This window comes from Leucoraja erinacea, chromosome 21 (assembly GCF_028641065.1).
Source record: "Leucoraja erinacea ecotype New England chromosome 21, Leri_hhj_1, whole genome shotgun sequence".
NCBI lineage: Eukaryota > Metazoa > Chordata > Chondrichthyes > Rajiformes > Rajidae > Leucoraja > Leucoraja erinaceus.
In genome coordinates this window covers 31065909-31088239 of record NC_073397.1, presented here as the reverse complement: position 1 = coordinate 31088239, position 22331 = coordinate 31065909, and the positions used below count along the sequence as shown (strand labels likewise).

Genomic DNA, 22331 nt, shown 5'->3' with positions numbered 1-22331 from the left:
TTTCAGATAGATCCCCATTAAAAAAAAATGCTGACTTGCAATTTCACAAGTAATCAGGGACATGCAGTTTTCAGGGGGGGGGGGCATCGAACATCAGGAAAAAACATAAAGCACACTTTATTCATTTTGGGTTTAATCTTTATTTATGAGGAATGTTTATTAACAATATAGAAAACAAAGAAATGGGATAGAATTACGGGTTTTCCTTATATACAGCATCAAAGTAGAGGCTTACTGAAGAATCACCCTGGTAAAGGCTGCAGTTGTAGTGGAATTTGCAATGACAGTGGCAGAAGCTGCAATGACAGAGGCTACTGTTGCAGATGCAGTGTATATATTTATATAATGGTATATGGATACACTGATCTGATGTGTTCTGTATTCGTGCCTACTATATTCCGTTGTGCTAATGCAAAGCAAGAATTTCATTGTCCTATCTGGTGCATATGACAATAAACTCTCTTGATTTGACTTGTTGCAGTGACAGTGCAGCACTCCTGCAGCAACTTCATCAGCATTCCCCCACAGGCTCCCCGTGACGCACATGACGTCCGGGGCCATGTACGTCCCCCTTGACGTAAAGCGTGCGTAAGCAGCCCAACGTCGCCTGCGCTTAGCCCCGCGCTCTCCACAAACAGTTACGTCGCCGCCCGTTGCCTGCCGCCGCCCGGCCTATGTCCGCTTTCCAAAACTCCAACACGGTATCTCACCGGTGAGACTCACAGGTAAGGAGCGCGCTGACCCCCGCCGCGTTTTTTCCACGGAGGCGGGTGCCTGCGGGACGTCAGGACGCTGACGGGGCCGGACGGCGCGCAGTGTGCGGACGGAGGGACGACGACGGCAGCGGCGGAGGAGGGCGTCAGCTGCGTCGCCGCCGATGGCGGGCTGACCATCCCGCGCCTTTGTGCCGCAACCCAACCTGCTGGCGCCCAAGTTCCCGCCCTCCCACCACTCCCATTGGCCAGCTTCCCGTCGATGAGCTCTAGCCCCTCCCTTCCATTGGCTCCCGCCGCCGTCAGTCAGCGTGCCGTGGGGGGGGTTACATATCAAGTTTGTGCGGCTTGCGCGTTGCCGGCCGTCGAGCTCGTTGAGAAGTTGGCATCAAACTCGACGCGCGGTTCCTTCACCTCAGGCAAACTCACTCAGCACCACAGCCCCCGCTCCAGCGGTTCAAATGCACCGCGCCGCTTTTTTTTTGGAAACATTATATTATATATGGAAACAGTATTTTCTTTTAATTCCTAAAATGGCGCTGGGATATTGCGGTGCTAAAGGGGAGCAACTGAGTGGAGAGGAATGAAGCCGCATTGCATACCCCGTCAACTACACATCGTGACTAGGTTTCCTTCAGATGACAGCTAAATCTGAGCTGGAAAAGGGCCTACGAACTTGTCCATATCTTTAAAGCAAACAAGAATGACATAAATACACAAAAATGCTGGAGAAACTCAGCGGGTGCAGCGGCATTTATGGAGCGAAGGAAATAGGCGACGTTTCAGGCCGAAACCCTTCTTTAGACTGATGGGTTGAAGAAGTCTGAAGAAGGGTTTCGGCCCGAAACGTCGCCTATTTCCTTCGCTCCATAGATGCTGCTGCACCCGCTGAGTTTCTCCAGCATTTTTGTGTACATTGCTCTTCCAGCATCTGCAGTTCCTTCTTGAACACAAGAATGACATGTATGAGTACTTTAATATATATCTGCGTGTATGTATATATATATATACACACACACATCTCAGGTTAGTTTATTGTCACATGTACCGAACATGCTAACCAGTCTGCAGAAAAACAATACATGGGTACAATCAACCCATTGACAGTATAGATACATGATAAGGGGATAATGTTTAGTGCAAGGTAAAGACAGCAAAGTCCGGTCAAGAATAGTCCAAGGGACATCAGACGTAAATAGTACTTAAGCACTGCTCTCTGATTGTGGTAGGATGACACATATATACACTTATATGCACAGACAATCTGATGAACATGTACTTTAACGTGTTTGTGTGTATATGTATATATCATATGTTGTCCTTGTTTGCTCTAAAAATGACAAGTTCACACACGTGTGTGTATATACATGCACACTATATATATGCCACATGCATATATTATATATATATACACATACACTTTAAGAAATCTGCATTATACATGTTATTAATATAAAAAGTGCACTTAACAAAGTGCAGATATACATTTTTATATATTAAAGTACAAATGTGTACACACAAATGTGTACGCGTTTATATTTTCTATATTTTTAAGATCAGTAATCATTTTTGCATCTGAAGTGATTTGTAAAAGTCACTGTTTTACTGAGGCTATGAATATTTGCAGTATTTCAATCAAACTACGAGTAATTTGCAGTTCCTCAAACAAGGGCATATTTTTGTCTTGATGCCTTTCGATAAAGGGAACCTGTTAAATCTGAGATGAAAGCATATTTAAAAATTAAGTAGGTCACCAATTCTGTGACTTGATGGTGAGCTTCAAAGAAGTATTAAAAAGTTCTAAAATATAAACTTTGCACAAGTTTTTCCTGGTTAACAATCTAAACACTTCTAGACCATGACATAGAACGTTACTGTTTATTCAAATAACAAATAAAGATGATTTCAGAGTCCAAAACTAGACTCTGAGAAACCTTGCTTGGATTTGCAAGCATCAGTCCTGTTAATTAGAGATGGTGACCCCAGAAGCCCTTGTACATTTTGAAAATGAACTTGCAGTTTCTAATTTGGAATTGGTAAATGTTCATTAATCAAAAACTGGGTATGGAAACTAACAAAGAAAATTCATAATCTTGTATGAATTATTTACACTGGTAATTTACATGCTCATCAGGATCATATTATCATCAGCTCGATCAGATGGAAAGGCCAAAAATCATAATGGAGTAGTTTATGCACTAAAATATCATTTCCATCTACAATTATTATAGCACATTTGGAATGGAGGTATTTGTACAAATTGAATTCTATCAATAGCATATAATCAAAAATTAAAACTATCCACAAAGTGATATGTTGCATTTTATTCTTAAACTCATCTTTGTTACCACAATGTTCTGTAAGTGGGCTGACGATTTTAGCTGAAGTTTACCACTCATTCATCCAGCATATGTGATTACTTTCAGTTTGAGATGTGTGATTAAAGCCTCCTGATTGTTATCAAACTTTCATTAAACTTTAGGTTATCTGCAACAAAGGTTTTTAGCTAGTTACTTTAACATTAATTACATAACAGGAATTCTGATTTATTAATGCAACATCCAGAAAGTGGCAGAAGAATGTCCAGCTATAAAGTACCTGAGCACATGTTGATACAATACACTGGACATAAGCACCTTGCCTAAAACAAATGTATATTTTGTGGGTTTAGTTTTGTCCTTGCACTGATTATTTCTGTCCGTGCATTACTCTTGGGAGCAAGTTCCAATATCCCATGCTTTCAGAAAACGTATTTTTAACCTATCGTTTCCTCTGTGGAGCTGATGTTTATTCTAATGGATGATTCTGGGGGGAAGTGCCTGGAACGTCCTGCTGGTGGTGGAGGATGAGGCAGTTTGATAGTGACATTTAAGAGAGTTTTGAACTGGCTTACGGATATCAGTTAAGTTTATTGTCACGTGTACAGTGAAAAGCTTTTTGTTGCATGCTATCCAGTCAGCGGAAAGACAATACATGATTACAGTCAAGCCATTTATAGTGAATAGATACATGATAAGGGAATACATTTTAGTGTAAGGTAAAGCCGGCAAAGTCCGATCAAGGAATTATGTGAGGGTCACCAATGAGGAAGGTAGTAGTTCTCTAGTTGTGGTAGGATGATTCAGTTGCCTGATAACAGCTGGGAAGAAACTCCCAGAATTTGGAGGTGGGAGTTTTCACACTTCTATACCTTTTGCCTGATGGGAGAGGGGAAAAGAGGGAGTGGCCAGGGTGCGACCCGTCCTTGATTATGCTGCTGGCCTTGACGAGGAATGGATGAATGTGGATTATGTGCAGGCTGTTAATAGTTGGTCTTGGTATCATATCCGGCACAGACATTGTGGGCTGAAGGGCCGTTTCTAGTACTGTACTATAAATAGGATTAGTGTAGATGGGCATGAAGATAAAGGAAACAGGTCATTATTAGCGTTAGCTAAGTGAGAACTCTAGCTAACTAACAATGACCCGTTTCCTTTATCATTCATACTTTTTTGCATATCTTTCATTCATTTGTTCTCTATCTCTCTACATCATTGTCTATATCTCTTGTTCCCATTTCCCATTACTTTCAGTCTGAAGAAGGCTCTTGACCCGAAACGTCACCCATTCCTTCGCTCCAGAGATGCTGCCTGTCCTGCTGAGTTACTCCAACATTTTGTGTCTATCTTCAAGAAAATAAAAGTTGGGGATACTTAAAAAAGAAATTAGGATAAAGGGGTGCCGGGGCAGGGGGATGGTGCGGGAGTGCGACATTTCACTGCAGGACGATAATGACGAAAACCACAGAGCATGTAATTAATATCTTAAGGGAAAGGAGGTAACCATTGAGAGATTTGAGCCCATTAATGACGCAATGGGCAATTGGCGTGTGGAGCTAGAGGACATTGGCAAGTTTATAATCCACACCCATGGGATTTTGTGGGGCTGAATTGACAGATTTTTCCAGACTATGTAATGTTTTTTTCTATTTGTACACCAACACCCTTGTAGGTTTTTAAAAAATGATACACAATACTATGATTTTCCAGTGAACCTTGAAGGTTGAAAGCAAACACAAGAACCCGGGAAAACTATTAGATGGAGCATGGGAAACTATTAGATTGAGCATGGGAACCAGAATCCAGCAGCATTAAGGAAGGCATGAACCAGGGCCCAGGAACATTAGGGAGCGGAAGAACCAAGGCCCAGGAACGTTAGTGAGCACAGGAACCAGAGCCTTGCGGCGTTGGAGGAACCATGAGAACTGGGGTCTGGTAACATTAGAGAGCATGGGATCTGAGGCTCGGGAATGTTGGAGGGAGCACGGGAACTGGGAGAAACAATTTAATCCTAATAAGTGGGAGGTGTTGCACTGATAAGAGTGGGACATGCACAATTAATATTAGGCCCCTGGGGAACACTGAATAACAGAAAATGTTGGTGCAGAGGTCCATTGATCCCTGAAGGTGGCAGTACAGGTAGATAAAGAAGGCATCCAGGCCACTTGTCAGTAGCTATGATATGAATATAAGAGCAAAGAAGTTATGGTACGACCGAGCGACCAGTGTCAACTCCACCGCGATCAGCCATGATCACAATGAATGGCGGTGCTGGCTCGAAGGGCCGAATGCACCTATTTTCTATGTTTTCTATGACTTTATAATATGTTAGTTAGTTAGTTAGTTACAGCTATGACTGTAGGATAGGTGATTACACTGTAGTGGGTGCAGAGAAGAATAATCAGGATGTTGCATGTGATGGAGTTTTTCAGTAATGAGGGAGACTGAATAGGCTGGGTTGTGAGACTTTAATGAAGTATGCACAATTATGATGGACATACACAGGATAGAACTGTATGAAACCACAGGGCATTGCATTAAGGTAAGTTTATACGGTAAGAGAGGGGAACCAAGGAAGATGTTTTTCACTCCGTGGGTGTTTGGAAAGTGGAACACATTATTTCAGGGTTTGGTGGAGGAGATTTTAAAAATATTTTTAAAAATATGGAAACAAGCACTTGAATCAACAAGGCAAAACCCCACAAGTTACTTGCTGGAATGTAGGATCACTATAGATGGGTTATTTATAGTCAACATGGATCTAGTGGACCGAGAGCCTCTAAAAATCATTATAGTGAGTAGGCGGCATGTTGACTTTAATGTGCAGTGTGTATAGTGGAATGGGCATGGTTTTATCATGCATCATGATTCCCTTTGAAGTTAACATTTTGATTAACTATAATGCTGATTCCTTGGCCTAATGCTCTCAACAGGAAGGGTACTGGTTGGAATTGCTATTTGTAATTTTTTTGTGTTTGCAGGTATTGGTTTTCTTTAATATCACTGGATTGGTAATCAATGTTTACAGGACTACAACACCCTTGCAAAAATTACTGGATATATCCAACTGGGAATTAGTGCATGTGTGTTTTTATTATGTACTGAGAATCTTCAAATTGGCACATGACACAAGTTGGTCATAACTGTGAAACATATAATTCATTCTTTTTTGCATGATTGCCAACTTAGTTTAGTTTAGAGATACAGCATGGAAACAGGCCATTTGGCTCACCAAGTCCGCACCGAACAGCGATCCCCGTTCACTAACAATATCTTACACACACTAGGGACAATTTAAACTTTTACCAAGCCAATCAACCTACAAATCTGTACATCTCTGGAATGTGGGAGGAAAGCAGAGATCCCAGAGAAAATCCATGCAGGTCATGGGGAAACGTATAAACTCCGTACAGACAGCACCTGTAGTCACGATCGAACCCGGGTCTTTAGCGCTGTAAGACACCAACTTCACTGCTGTGCCACTGAGCCAGTTGATTGGCTAAAATAGTTGAATTATGCATCATAGGTTTAAAAGCCATGGGGTGATGTCCATTTATTTTGCATTATTTGGTTTGTCGCTCCTTGGCCAGTTAATTCAAATAACTCACAAATGTGTGATTCTATAACATTAGTAACTTGTGGAAATGTTGCTTTCCTTTTAGCTGGGAAAACGACAGACATCAACTAACTACAACCCTATACACATGGCGACTCCAGACGTCAGTGTTCATGTGGAGGAGGTCGTTGTTGTAACAACACCTGACACGCCATCAGATGGAAGTGCAATTGAAGAGGTTAAGACAGTGTTGGTAGACTTCAAATCAACGCAACCTAGGTAAATAGACAAGCTCAAAATTCTCGTGTGTGTATGTAATCTGCTTATTAGTTCTTGAATGGGTTGAACCTTTGTTGCAAATTGACCTGAGTAACTGTTTAATGTGGTTGTTGGTGGAATTTCAGAAATTAACTTATTTTCCTTTAAAAGATAGTGGATGTTGACTTTAACAATGACCACAGCAGAAGATGTTTTGAACCATGATAAAGTACACATCAAATTAATTTTAGTTTAGAGATACACCTTGGGAACAGGCCCTTCGACCAAGTCTGCGCAGACCAGCGATCCATGTACACTAACACTATCCTACACCTACACTAGGGACAATTTTTACTGAAGCTAATTAACCTACGAACCTGTAGGGTCTTTGTAGTGTGGGAGGAAACCAGAGCTCCCTGAGTAAACCAACGGAGGTCACAGGGAGAACGTACAAATTCTGTACAGACTTAGTCAGGATCAAACCCAGGTCTCTGGCGCTGTAAGACAGCAACTCTACCGTTGTGGCACCATGCATTGAATAGGTGCATTATTTTTTTTACAGATCATTCCCAGTAATGTTGCAATGCTTGTAAGTATATACTTAAGCCATAAATAAAAACATTATTGTCTAAATGATCAATACATAATTTTATGGATATTAATTATCAGGATATTCTTTGTTATCACAAGAAATTTGCATGGATTGCTTGGTAAGCTGTTCATGTCATAATTTGGTACTGATTAAAGGCACCTGCAGCATTTAACTTTTCTCATTTAAGATATCACTTCATATCGTGCTGAGTAGCAGATTAAGCTAACAATAACAGTTATTTAGTTGTCAGGTTTATAGCAGAGAAAAGGGAATGATGCTATTGAGTACACATGCCTGCAGCTCAGAAGGCAAGCGTGTCACAGTTTTCTGATGTAAGCCTGCTTCTACTAATTTAATAGCCTATATGCACAGATGAAGCTTGACTTTTGGCACATCTTTTTAGGCCAAGGATGTATTTTTTTTCCTCAAAATTTGTGACTAGCTCTTAAAAGAAGTTGTTGGGATGTGGGGACACAGGTGGAAAAATATTATAATCACACAAAGATATTTGGTCAATGTTACCTCATTTAATGCTGAAAGACTTTAGCTTCTATTGTAAAAGTTATATGAAATTACGAATGGAAGAATATATCTGAAAAGCTGAATTGCAGGAGACTGATTTTATAAACTCTGCTACAAAGAAAAAAACAAACTTGTTGATTTTAAGGTAGACAAAAATGCTGGAGAAACTCAGCGGGTGAGGCAGCATCTATGGAGAGATGGAATAGGTGATGTTTTGGCTTGAGACCCTTCTTCAGACTGATCATTAATATTAATATTTTATTAATATTATTAGTTGATATTAAGGAATCATTTATTATGGGGTCTATCAACCAGTGTAAATATTCACGTTGAATTTCCAGGCAGGACCATTTCACCTTTCAGAGTTTTTAATACTTTTAATTTGTTTACTGATGTCCATACCTCTAGAGATTGCCAGCATTTAATGTCCAGGCATTTTGAACCATTTCATACTGAGGCCTCTTCTTGTCCATGTAATTAATATTCTTTTCCACGAGAACCTTGGGTTGAAGCGTTCCAGTGCATCTGTTGTCTTTGACCTTTGAGATGGTGGAAGTAAAATTTTTGATCAATATTATCAAAGTCCATAGGGGTTGTAGAAGTGCAGTTGTAGATGTTATATGCTAACTTCATATTGCAGATGCTGGGTGTTGTAATTCATTAGGATGATAAATGGAATGCTAGCTGCTTTGTCCTAGAAATATCCAGTGTTTTAGTTTAGTTTATTGTCACGTGTACCGAGGTACAGTGAAAAGCATTTTTTGTTGTGTGCTCTCCAGTCAGCGGAAAGACTGGTTGTAAGAGCTGGATTGTAAGAGCTGGATTGTAAACTTTTCTGAGATTGAATGCAGAACAGGAAATGGATAGTCAGGATCTGAAACTAAGGCACTTCACTGCTGTTAGGACATTGAGGTTTGTGAGATGTGTTCTGAGTGAGATCCACAGCTGTGGAAGAAAGGAAGTTCAATAAAACTGGGATTGTCATAGATTGTGGGATTATGGTTGTGTTTGAAGTAGATTCCTGAGAAAAAAAATGAAACCAACAAATTTGTTTGCATGACCAAAAAAAACTTTAGTGTGAAGTTGAAAATTGGTTAACCTGTAGTAGAGCAATTGTCTGTACATTTCTAGCTGCTCTTGGTGCTCAAGGAGAAACTGCTGACATTTTGGCAAGACTTTTGTTTGCCCTGGCACCTTTTAATCTGATATAAAACGTGCCCAAATGATATTACCATTAGAGAAACAAACACATCTGCGGTGAGATTTTCGATCACATGGGTCTAATTGATTGAATTGATTGAAAGATACAGTATGGAAACAGGCCCTTCAGCCCACAGATTCCACGGGGACTGTTGATCATCCCATGGGAATTTTACAGGCTCTGGGAGGGATTTACAGAGGCCAATAACCTACAAACCCGCATGTCTTTGCGATGTGGTAGGAAAATAGAGCATCTGGAGGAAGCCTATGCAGTTAAAGGGAGAATGTGCAAATTCCACACAGGCAACATCCAAGGTCAGGATTGAACCCATGCATCTAGCACTATGAGGCAGCAGCTCTACCAGCTGTACGACCTAATAAACAAAAGTTATTCTTTACTCACAGAAGAATGAACTTTAACTGAAAGTCCTCTGAAACTGCCAGCGCTAAAACTATATTCTCTTTCCTTCGGGAGATTTGAGACAAAACAGTATTTTATGGAACAAAACAGTACTTTTAACACCTATTTCAAAAATAATAATTAAAATGCTTTGTTTGACATTTTTCTGCATAGTTTTGTCAATTAATGGAATGGAAACATATTGGTAATCTAAATTGTGTTAAACCAAAATGCCATTTAAGAGCATAGCCTTTTGAGAATAACAATGAGAATATTAAAGAATGTGAAAAAATGACTAGGGTTTATGTAATTAAGACGATTTCTGATTTTTAAAAAAAAACAATTACATATATTTATGTTTTAAGATATTTCTCACTTGCAATGAGTGCATATTGTGGTAAATGAAATGAAAGCTGGGAAAGGATGTCAATTATTAATTATTTTGTCAGTTTTGCAATTATGTTTTGGGTGGGTGAGTGTCAATTTTATACTGCTGGGCAACAAAGCGATATAGAGTTCTCGACCCGAAATGTCACCCATTCCTTCTCTCCAGAGATGCTGCCTGTCCTGAGTTACTCCAGCTTGTTGTGTCTAAAGCAGTAGAGTTACTGCCTTACTGCACCAGTGACCTGGGTTCGATCCTGATGTCAGGTGCTGTCTGTATGGAGTTTGTACCTTCTCCCTGTGACCTCATGGGGTTTATCCGGGTGCTCCAGTTTCCACCCACACTTCAAAGACGTACAGGTTTATAGGTTATTTGGCTTCTGTTTAAATCATTCCTGGTGTATGTGTAGGATAGTGTTAGTGTACATGGATCGCTGATCTGTGTGGACTTGGTGGCCTGAAGGGCCTGTTTCCGTGCTATATCCCTAAACCAAGCTAAACACACAAAAAAAAGTGATTTTTCTGGAAATTTTGTCAATTTTGTTATCCTCCATCTCAGTGCAACGTTTGTGGATTAGGTTTGATTTGAGGGCCGTTCAGAATGAAGTCCTCCTTTACATCAGAAAACAGATTTTTCTCCAACAAGTTGGATTTGAAGTCAAGCTGTAGACATGATGGCAGGAGAGCATCAAGCCTTTCTGTAATGCAATTTTACAGGTTTTGTTTTTTTTAAATGGCAAGCAATTAAATGCTTAGGAAATATACATTGTGAATTTATTTGAGAGAAATATCTGACATTGAATTTCTAGGTAGACGAAGTACAGTTTACTGTTTTTCTATGCATGCACTTTATAACACAATACCAAGGTTCAAGTGGCTACATTAGTCTCATATGTGAAAAAATCCTATTTTGTTTCTGTCTATTCAGTGGTGGATTAAGTGAAGATAGTATGGACTCTGTTAACACTCCTGGAACCTATTCATCTTCCTCCACACTTATTCAGAAAGGTGATATTATCGGTAAGTGCATTGACCATATACAAATCGTAAGTTATTGTTGTGATGTTAATCCTGTGATGTTGTCTATATTTGTCATCAGAGATTATCCTCTGAAGTTAATTTAAAGTGATAGTAACCATGTTTCTATGAAAATGGGAGGACACTTCAAAACATTGAACATAAATTTAATATTTGAGAAGACCTTTTTTTTACCTGTTACCTGTGAGTTTTGTCTTATTGAATGGATAATGCTTTGAATCATATTTTTTGCATTGTGTACAGAAAACAATATATATTTTTTTTTTTCGTTGACATTATTCTTTACAATCTTGTTTTGAATTGAATGTGGATTGTGGTAAAGCTGACGATGGGATGATGACATACAATGGAGGGAAGCGGACATTTGTGAAACTAGATAATTACACGTTTAATATAGTTAGTTTTGTCAGATGCTGCTACTGCATCAGATTTAAAGAGCAACGATGCCCACATTTAGATTATGTACTATATTTGTAATTAAAACATCTTCAAATTATTAGATGAACCTCGTTCTGGAAGGTTACGCAAGCCTTGGTTTTAGGTGGCATTGTTTCCCACCTTGGCAAACATCTGTTGTGACATTCAAGTACAAATAGAATTAATTCTCAAACTTGCGCATTTTATTTACTTTTGTACTTTCTTGAAAAAGAAACCTCCTAAACCAACTAGAGAGTTGTTTCTAACTATCAGTGCTATTGTATTTCTGCAAAACATTATTTTCTCCAAATAATTAAATCACGGCATATTGTCATGGCACTTTTTCAACCAGCTATATCTCACTGTGAGGTAAACTGCAATAGACACTGCCATTTGCTGGCAGTGTATTTCTATTTTGATGCCTAAAAAAATTATTATGATGTAAATTTGTGATCCAATATTTTGCAGTTTCATTGACTGAAATAAATGGTCTTTTTTCTTTTAAAAACTGCTTCCATTGCCACAGGAAAAGATTAGAGCCAGGGCAAGAAGATATACAGAACCTTTTATTTCTAATAAATAAATACTATTTATAAAAGATGGTTTCTGTAGAAAGAAGAGATAATGGGATAACACAAAGCAACCACAAGTGTGGCAATTGCACGTTTTATGTTAAGACTGTTACTCTTCTATATGGATATCATCCAATTTTACCCACTCATAAAAACCTACGTGGGTTAAGAGCTGTTCCGTAAATTTAAATTGGATGCGTTGTTCTGAGATTGTTTAATTGCTAATGAGTATTAAAAATAAGAGCTTCTCCAATCTTTGAAAGGCACCCATTTTCTGTTTAAATGGCAATTGACAAAGAATTGTTTGTATCACTAACTAATGATCTGATTTACATATTTTTGTGCACATACAATGTTCTTTGAGTTAAAGTATTCACTATTGAATAGAATTGTGTAATTAAAAGGCCACGTATGGTTTTATAGCTTATTAAGACCATACTAAGAGATATTTAAGATCTTATTTGTGAAAGTCTATTAAGCAGCTTTTTCTCCCAGTATAATCCCTAAGGTGTGATATCTCTTTTTTTCAGTAATCGGTTTAAGAGCAGTACCCAGAGATATCACTAGCTACCAATCCCTACGAGAGAAAGTAATTCTTTGAAAATTGGCGCATAGTAAGTCTGGTCTGCCTTTACACAATACGTAACTATCTTGCAAACTTCATAAAGATGGGACAAATCAAATTGCCAAAAATAGTTTGGACAACACAATATGTCTTGGAACCAACAGTGTACTTTACACATTTTATGCAATGATACAAAATAAATTAATGATTTTTCAGGTTTTCCAGGGAGGAATCCTCACTATATAATTGAATTGTGGGAAACCTGAGTCATAAATTTAAATGAAACGTGTTATATAGTTGGGGAGAAAAAATAACCAAATAAGTTTGTGAAATCATTTGATAATGTATAATGAGAGAAAATGGCAAACATTTAAAATAGCATGAAATATTTCTTAACAAGACAATATTTCATTGATAAACTAAATCAAGATAGGAAAAAATGAAGCACCCATGACTAATTAAAGGTGTGGATAGCATTATATTAAAAGGTCTTTATAATGTTTCTGAGAATTTTTAATTAGCTTCAAAATTGGCAGAATTTGTTTTACGAATCAGCAAAGGATCACTGAAATTTGATAAAAGTTGGAGGAAATAGACTACAAGCAAAATACAGCAAGAAATGTTTTTAAAAGATTGTAAGAGGTTTTTGCAAGCATATAAAAATAAAAGTACAAATGAGACTTTTAGAGGTGGAGCGGGGGGGGGATTTAACATGAAATTAGCTAGTTTGTCCAAAAGCCACAATAATTACTACGGATGAGGGGAATAGATAGGGTGACCATGCAAAGTATTCTATCCAGTAAGGGAATCAAAAAATAGAGGACTTCAGTTTAAAATGTGAGGGTAAACATTTAACAGGAATGAATCTAGGGGCAACTCACTTTTGTTTGGTTAAATTTTTTTAAGTTAATTTAGTTTTAACATTTTAATTTTAAGCGTCTGCTTTTAAATAGCTCTGGGGGGAGGAAATCAGGATCCACTACCTGTGAGGCCCAAATGCCATGTACAGCCAGCTCCATTTCATGGGATGACAGCGGCAGCTAGTTCTTGTTTGATTGAAACCACTGAGCTGCAAATGGTAAGTGTGGCTGTAGGAATATCGCTGGCCAACACGATCCAGCACAGGATTATGGTTGCAAGTTACTTAGAAAATATATAATATGATCCAACAGGTTTTTCTGAAAAGGAAGTTACATTTGAGAATTGATGGAAATAGGATATTGGATATTTAAAGAACCTTGATAAGCTGCCCAACAAAAGCTTCCTAACACAAAGGGTGGTGGTTTACACAGATGGGTGAATAGTGTATGGAATGAGCTGCCAAGGAGATAGTTGAGGCAGGTACTATGAACACCATTTAAAAGTAATTTGGACAGGCTCACATATAAGGAAACGTTTAGAAGGATATGAACCAAACACGGGAAGGTGAGACCAGTGTAGATGGGGCATCTTGGTCGAAAGGATCTGTTTCCATGCTGTATGACTCTTTGCTTAGATGAAAAGCCTATAAATGCAAAATAAGAACTCATGAAGTTTGGACATTATATTGGTAGGTTAAAGGAAGGAAAAAGAGCAATAGTAGGTGGGACATTTTCAGGTAGGTAGGCCCATAATCACAGGGTTACGATCGCAGACTATCTCAATGACAATGGTGAAGAAATAATGTGTGGTATAATTTGTAGAAAAAGTAATGTGCAAAGAGGATGGATATGCACTTTTGCAGGAAGAATTCAAAAGCAAAGAATCTTACATTTAGCTAGCTTTTGTCAAATCATTAGCTGGTTTAGTTTATCGCAGCTTCCGGGTAAGGTTGCCATTCCCAATCCACCCATCTATCCACTCGGCATTCCCAAGTGATTTAATGGCTGAATGTCAAGCTCATTGCTTTATGCCCAATTGCACGTTTACTTACCACAGACCCTAGTGACCTTCAAAATAAAGTCTGCCATGAGGGATTGCTGTGATTTGTAACCTTATATGAATTATTTCCACATTCATGCAAATTTTCAGTAAAATATGCCACAGGAACATCATAGACCTAAAATTAGTCCCAAATAAATATCTAGTATATTTCTAATTCCGAAAAAAATTCAGTTTTATTGACCAGATTAGGAGTTCTGTGCCTTTGTACTACATTATGTGCTTAGTGCACCCAAACCAGGGTGTATTTCTGCTTCAGAAATCTAAAGTTCTTTTGCTTACCAAATACCAGATTACCATGTATTTTCATACGTCTGATTTCAGCGCAGAATGCAATGCAAACATCAATGTTGATTGGTATTTTATGTTAGAGATGACCCAATCTTTATGAACTCTGGTCAATATATTGACCAATAAAGCAGAAGTGAGAACTGAATCAAAGTCCTAACCTGAAGTAACTTGTACTCTCCACTGAAATAACCTTTGTAATAGATTAATAAGTTACAAATATTCATTTACTTTAAATTTGTAGAGGTGAAGATTTCAGATGAGGGAGATCATATGGAGCCAGAAATCGTTTATCCAATAACATGTGGAGAAAGTAAAGCTAACCTTATCTGGAGGAAGTTTGTTTGTCCTGGTATCAACATCAAATGTGTGCAGGTGGGTAATCTGAGCTTAGTGGTTTTGTGTGTAAAAACATGGCTCTTTCTGCAGTATATGAATGTAAAGAAAAAATAAATATTTAAACTGAAACTAAGAAAACTGGCTGTGACGCACGGAATGAATGCTAATATTACAATATCCTCCCTATTTCTAATTATGTTTGTGAGTAATAATTCAGTGAAGAAACATCAGCATACCATTTTGCATAGGTTCTTACTCTACATTGAGCAGGTTATCAATAATTCATATGTTTCTTGCTTTTGAATGTTCTTTCGAATTTCTTTTTAATACAATTAATGCACCTGCATTAGTTGGTAGGAATTAGTAGCTGCAAGGAAGAATGTCATTGTTCTATCTGGGACATATGACAATAAAACGCTCTTCACTCTTGGTCAGACATAATGCAAAGGGAACAGGTTTTATATACTAGTAAGCAAAACTGAATTACGGCTTTTGGTGGGCCCATTGCATTTATGAAGTTTTAAAATGTTACAGCATAAAAGGAGGGTATTTGATGCTTGTACATGAATGCATCTTTTGCTAGAGTCATCCAATATCCGGCTTTCAATGTCTATTAAATTGCAGTTTTGTTTTCTCTTTCTAGTTTGACAATCAACTTATAAGCCCAAAGGAGTTTGTGAATCTAGCTGGAAAATCAACATTAAAAGACTGGAAGAGAGCAATTCGTTTGAATGGTGTGATGTTGAGGTATGAATGAAATTGTTACTATTTTTTGAATTGGATTATTTTTCTAATTTAAAAAATATAAATAAGAAAAGACAAATTTTAATGATCAGTGTAAGTGCTTTCTGGAGATAAATGAAGTTATTAAGGCCAAAGTTAAGGAGAGATGGTGACATTAACTCCCATTCAGGTCAATTGCACTCAAGCAGATTGATGCACCATGACATTTTTTTACTCCAGCTGGGCAAAGTAATGCTTTATACGCAAGGTTAGTGAGTATCTCCCCACTCAGGCAGGAAATATTTGGCACATGCTTGTCATGGGAAATGAACTCTAAAGTTTGAAAACCGTAATCGCAAGATAACTTATTCCTTTAAATTTTGCCAATAATTGGTGCATTGCAAATACAGGGGAACTGATGTCCATTATTGCCGATTGTCTGCTATAGCCGAGTACGGTATTATCATTGTATGTAGTTGAAACAAAGAACCACAGATGATAGTTGATTCACAAAATGACACAGTGCTCAAGTAACAGGCAGCATCACTGGAGAACATGAATAGATGATTTTGGGACCCTTCTTCAGACTGATTCAGTGTGCCGAGTTACTCCAGCACTTTGTGTCGTTTCACCTTAAAACAGGGTGTCGATGTGCGAGACCTTCTTCACCTGTTCACGGGGCTGTTGTTGGAGCTCACATTGTAGCTCCTGGCCATCAGCTCTTTCTTTAGGCAGCTGCCCATGACTAGCCGTGCTCGGTCACACTAGGGCTCCCTATGCTGTCACCATTCTGAAGTTAACTAATAGTTCCTTGATCTTGTTGCCTTTGAATGAGAGGTTGTGGTTACGGCACCACTGTTCTTTCTCTATCTCTCTCATATACGCTCATCTGCAATTTTGTTCAGACTAAGTCTGAATGACAATAAAAGGCTATCGATATACGTCCACTCATCACCATCCATGATTGGCCAAGAACAGTGGTGTCGTCGGTGAATTTATAGATAGCATTGGAGTTGTGCTCAGCCACACAGTCATGGGTGTAAAGACAATAGAGCAGGGGGCTAAGTATACACCTTGAGGTACCTATAAATATCAGACCGATCACCTGGTACACTTGCATGATCCTACACACTAGGGACACTTTACAATTTTACTGCAGCCAATTAACCTACAAACCTGTATGTCTGGGATGTGGGAGGAAACCCAGAGAAAACCCGCGGTCACAGGGCGAATGTACAAACTTCACACAGACAGCACCCATAGTCAGGATCGTACCCAGGTCTTTTGTGCTGTAAGTCAACAACTCGACCACTGCACCACTGTGTTGTCCTGGGGTACAGTGAAATGAAATGCAATTTTTGTTTGTCGTAGTTGATACATGTGCAATGTGTTAACATGATTTATTTTTAATTCATTAAAGAAAAATCATGGATTCAGGAGAAATGGATTTCTTCCAACACAGTAAAGTGTGTTCCAACACTTGTCGGAGTACAAAAATTGACCTTTCCAGTGCCAGGTCATCTTTGAGCAGCCAGCAATCAACAGAGTACATCCCTGTGACTCCTGCTATAGCTGATAGTAAGTTTGTTTGTTTATTCATATGCTGTATTCATATCCATGTTTCTGCTCCAAGTTGATTAAGAGTTGAAGTGTTGCTCCAGGACTGAAGATTTTACAATGCTAACTTTAGATGAAATGCATAGAGCAAAACTCCTCATGGCAGTTGGATTAGTTACAAAAGACAGACTGATAATATTTACAGAAGAAGAAGGAGTATTCTTGGTCAGCATTATTTGCTCAGCTGACACCAGTAACGCTAATTGAATGGGTCATACATCTCATTCCTGTCTGTGGAATCTTTCTGCGATTGTATGATATATTTACCTACAAAAAGCAGTGGGTGGAAACGGGAGTGATTTATTGGGTGTAATAATAAATAAATCCAGATTCTTTGTTTCTATGCGATATCTAGTCATGGATTTTTTACTTTTCATGGGATTGAACATGAAGATAATCAATTGGATAACACTTATCATTACTACAAGTATTATTTTTGGTTCATTATGGCTAACCATTCTCAGGAATTAAAGTAGACAATTAGCTGCAGGAATGTGCATGAAAAGCAAAGTTAACCAACATATGAATCAGACATACTGGTAATGTGGAGAATCAACTCAATGATCTAATCAAATTAGAATGTGTACTTTCTTTTTGGATGGCATAGCTGGTCAGGTTGAGTTTACTGTCATATACACCAGTAGTGCTTCTTAGTTTCAGCAGCATCACAGGCACACACAGACTCAGAAAACACATGAAAATATAAATTATAAATACATTTTGAAAAGAAAAGCCATTAGTGCAGAAGTAAGCATTAGAAAACAAGATGACACAAAAGTAGGTGGTATCATCGACAGTAAAGATGGTTATCAAAAGAATACAGAGGGATCTTGATCAGCTGGGCAACTGGGCTGAGGAATGGCTACTGGTGTTTAATGCAGATAGGTGCGCGATGTTGCATTTTTGGAAGTCAAAACTAGGCTAGATTTTCACAGTCGTTGATTTCTGGTGTGTTGTGGAGCTGAGAGATCAAGGATTACAGGTATGTTTTTCCCTGAAAGTGATGTCACAAGTAGATAGGATTGTAAATAATTGGCCTTCATCAGTCAGGGATGTTATGTTACAGTTGCACAGGATGTTGGTGAGGCATAGGACAAGTCTTCGGAGGATTTAACACCCAGCAATTTGAAGTCTCTAACTTTGACCACTGCCGACCCACCGATGAAAACTAGGTCCGACTTCAGTATTCTGCAGTTAACAAATACTTCCTTATCTTGTTGACTGTGAATGAGAGGTTGTGGTCACGGTACCACTGTTATGTCTCTATCTCTCTCCTGCATGTCCATTCATCACCATCCATGAGCAGCCAAGAACAGTGGTGTCATCGATGAATTTATACATAGCATTAGAGTTGTGTTCTGCAACACGGTCATGGGTGCAAAGAAAGCGGAGCAGGGGGCTAAGCATGCACCTTGAGGTACCTGTAAATATTTCAATTCAATGTCAGACTAAAGGACTTTGGTGCAAAAGAATTGGAGTAAATGCCAATAGATGACATGAAACTATCAGCAAAATTTTAATTTGAGCACCTTTCTTCTTAAGAGGCTACAAACTGAAAGGCACAAGTTGCAACAGGCTGGATCTCACCAGACATGGCCTATATCTTGTACTCGGTCCCCCTTCATTGCCCCCACAGTCAAACTTAAACTTTGCTTTGGGGTGGCTCCTGAATTGCTTATGAAGTCTTGCTCAATTGCCTCCTTTGTCCTTTGATACAGTGAAATAGCCTTGACCAGTGATGCGTTTCAAGCAGGAGAGATCAAGAGCATGCCACCTAACTACCCTGATGGCATTCTGATGATTCATGGGGCTTTTCTGATTTTTGTTAATCTTAGAGACATTATAAAATGTATTCTCACTGTTTCTAATAAAGCAAAATTAACTTGCAAATTAATGAATGTAAAACATTTGAATTATAGAAAGTAATGAATGTATTTTTATTAAGTAAAGTTTGAAAGAACGTAATTAATGAAGGTTGCCTGTTTCAATGGGGCCCTGCTGGATGCACCACTCATGACAGGCATAAAGCTGAGGAACCAGATACAGTAGTGAGTCTAGAGATGAGTGAGAACTTGATGTGTTGTCCCCTGTGCGTTCTGTATTTCTGAGCTGCACAGCACACACTGAATCACAGAATATACTGACATGTATTGCAATTATCCATAGCTCTTTACAAAACTAGTCAGCACAATCTTACCCTTTATTTTAATTTCACAGATTGAACGCTACAAACTCCAATTGATTTACGAACTGTCTTGGTTGCATTGGGGACTTTGGGCTTTGCTTTGTTTTGCACAATATTTTTTTTTGTTAATTTATTCAACTTTTATTTTGTTTGTGTATTATGTTATCTATTGAATTTGCATAAAATGGCTACATGTAATTTATTATTACACAGTAATTTAAAAAGAAAATGAAGATGGCATTGCCTCAGTTGCAAGAATATTAAAAACCTCCCACATTGAGAAGGTAGAACCCCAAGAGAAGGACGTTAAGAACGTCTGAAACTGAAATGTGTCTCATTGAGGTGCAGGGGAATTATTTTCAATGATTCGGTGACTAATGCATTATTCTTTTGTGGAGCAATCGTTCATTACCTAACTCTTAACTCATTACTGACTTTTTCAGTGAATGGCTCACCGGCAGCATCTGGAATTGAGAGTTGTGAAGACAGTTGTGAATGGATTTCTGCAATCTCAGGTACTTACTCATGACATATGCATGAGAGTTATTGGTCTGAATATCACCAGCATTTATACCAGGATACTGGTTAGAACATTTAGATCGTATCGACTATGCATAGACATGACCTGTTTATAACATTTATCAACATGTATGTTTAAAGAGGATTGATAAAAGTTTGTGACATTAGAACATTTATGATCTTGTCTTCCTACAACGCTCTTTGAACAGTTAATTAGAATTCGGGTGGCATGATGGCTTAGTGGTAGAGCTGCTGCCTTACAGCGCCAGAGACTGGGTTCAATCCTGACTTCAGGTGCTGTCTGTACAAAATTTGTGATCTGTGGGTTTTCTCCGGGATCTCCGGTTTCCTTCCACACTCCAAACACTTATAGGTTTGTGGACTAGTTGGCTTGGTAAAATTGTAAATTGTTCCTAGTGTGTATAGGATAGTGTTAGTGCGAGGGGATCATTGATCGGTGCGGGCCGAAGGGCCTGTTTCCGCGCTGTATCTCAGTATATCTATATCTAGTATATAGAATATTTTTATTTTTCAGTGTTTCTTTGGTCTTCAAATTACAAACTCTTCAAGTTACCTACATATTTTGGGCCACTGTGTACACTGACTCCCACTTCACAGGCCCCTCTTCGCTGCCAGTCACTCAGTTATATCACCACCACCACCATTAGTCTAATGACTAGAGCCAGGATTTTAACATAAATGCCACGTGCCTTTTCATGCCTTTTTTGATGATTTCACCTTTTCACGACCTAGTGGGTAAATCAACCTTTTTTTGCCGTTTTGCTAAAAGGTCGTGCTATTTTCTCCAATTGCACCGTGTCGTTTTCTATGTTACACGCTAATATTAATGTTATTATTAATGTGTTAACATAGAATTGCTTACAAGAAAATTTCCACCAGAAGAAGACAAGGGCTATCTAAAATTAGAGGTCAATGTTGATACCACTGGGGTGTAGACTACCCAAGCGACATACCCAAGCTTGTCTCCTCACTACATTTACTGCTGGCTCCAGTCACAAATCTGAGTTTTCGAGTGATCTGTGCAAGGCATTCATTGATGTTGGAATTCCACTGTGGAAATTGGAAAACAAATCTCTCAAAGGTTTTTTAGAGAAATACGCAAGAGTCATCTTTACAGAAAAATGTATGTTGACAGCAACTTCAACATTGTTGTGCAGAAAATTAGAGATGAAGTTGCATACAACAAAATATGGATCTCAGTAGACGAGACAACTGATGCTGTGGGGAGATATGTTGCCAATGTAGTAATCGGTACACTGGAGGCAGGTCAACCATCAAAGGAGTGTTTGTTGACATCAGAAGTATTGGAGAAGTCATACAGCTCAACTATTGCTCAGTTGTTTACATCTTCACTTGCTGTACTTTGGCCAGAAGGTATAAAACACAAGAATGTTCTTCTGTTTGTGACTGATGCAGCACCGTACATGAAAAAAGCTGCTCGTGCATTTAAAGTTTTATTCCCCAAAATGTTGCATTTGACATGCTCAGCTCAAGAACTTCATAGAATTTCAATCACATACATAGCTTTTTTCCAAATTTCGATCGCCTAGTTTCCAATGTCAAGGAAATCTTCCTCAAAGCACTGTCACCTGTGTTCAAGGAAATGGCACCCGAGATTCCGCTACCTCCTCAGCCCTCTTTGACCAGGTGGGGTACATGGCTCTCTGCTGTACTCTTCCATGCTGCAAATTTGACTCTGACATCGGGAGGAGAACGAGGAGTGCAGGGGAGAGATAAGATTTTGCCTTCCATCACAGTGAGGAGGAGATTCACTGTGATGGATGTTCGTGTAAATTGTGTTGTGCCTTGGTTCTTCTTCTTGTTTGTATGACTGCAGAAACCAAAATTGAAATCATGTAGAAAATGTCCCTCCACTGCGATCTTGTGTTTATCACTTCCAATTTTGCAAATATCCCACAAACTATCATTTTCATTGAGAAACGTGGCGAAACATTAGTGAATGACTTGCAGGTTTTCAACAAAGTAACTGACGATATCTGTAAAATTCCTGTAAAATTCAAAAACAAAGATTTTGAAGAAATACAAAACATAGCTAAAGTTCTTAAAGATAGTTGTAATGCACAAGATATCTGCATGAATATAGTCGGTAGCTTGTTTTGGGTATGCACCAGTGACCTCAGCTGAGGTAGAAAGAAGTTTTTCACAACTGAAGCATATTCTGTC

At 38.6% G+C, this 22331-nt stretch overlaps 1 protein-coding gene across 6 annotated transcripts in view; it reads left to right on the top strand.

Moving 5' to 3' along the window:
• Positions 1–585: 585 nt before the first annotated feature.
• Positions 586–22331, top strand: part of gmeb2 (glucocorticoid modulatory element binding protein 2) — a 31091-nt gene continuing 9345 nt past the window's right edge. For 2 of the 6 annotated variants that reach the window (XM_055652509.1, XM_055652507.1), the window contains exons 1-8: positions 586–725; positions 6694–6866; positions 7408–7434; positions 10872–10963; positions 14988–15118; positions 15726–15829; positions 17226–17383; positions 20051–20122. In XM_055652509.1, the coding sequence (XP_055508484.1) occupies positions 6736–6866; positions 7408–7434; positions 10872–10963; positions 14988–15118; positions 15726–15829; positions 17226–17383; positions 20051–20122 (715 nt within the window). In that variant the 5' untranslated portion in view covers positions 586–725; positions 6694–6735. Of the gene's footprint in view, positions 726–6693; positions 6867–7407; positions 7435–10871; positions 10964–12500; positions 12585–14987; positions 15119–15725; positions 15830–17225; positions 17384–20050; positions 20123–22331 lie in introns of those variants that run through there. The other 4 variants (XM_055652512.1, XM_055652508.1, XM_055652511.1 and 1 more) reach the window with 3 other exon arrangements.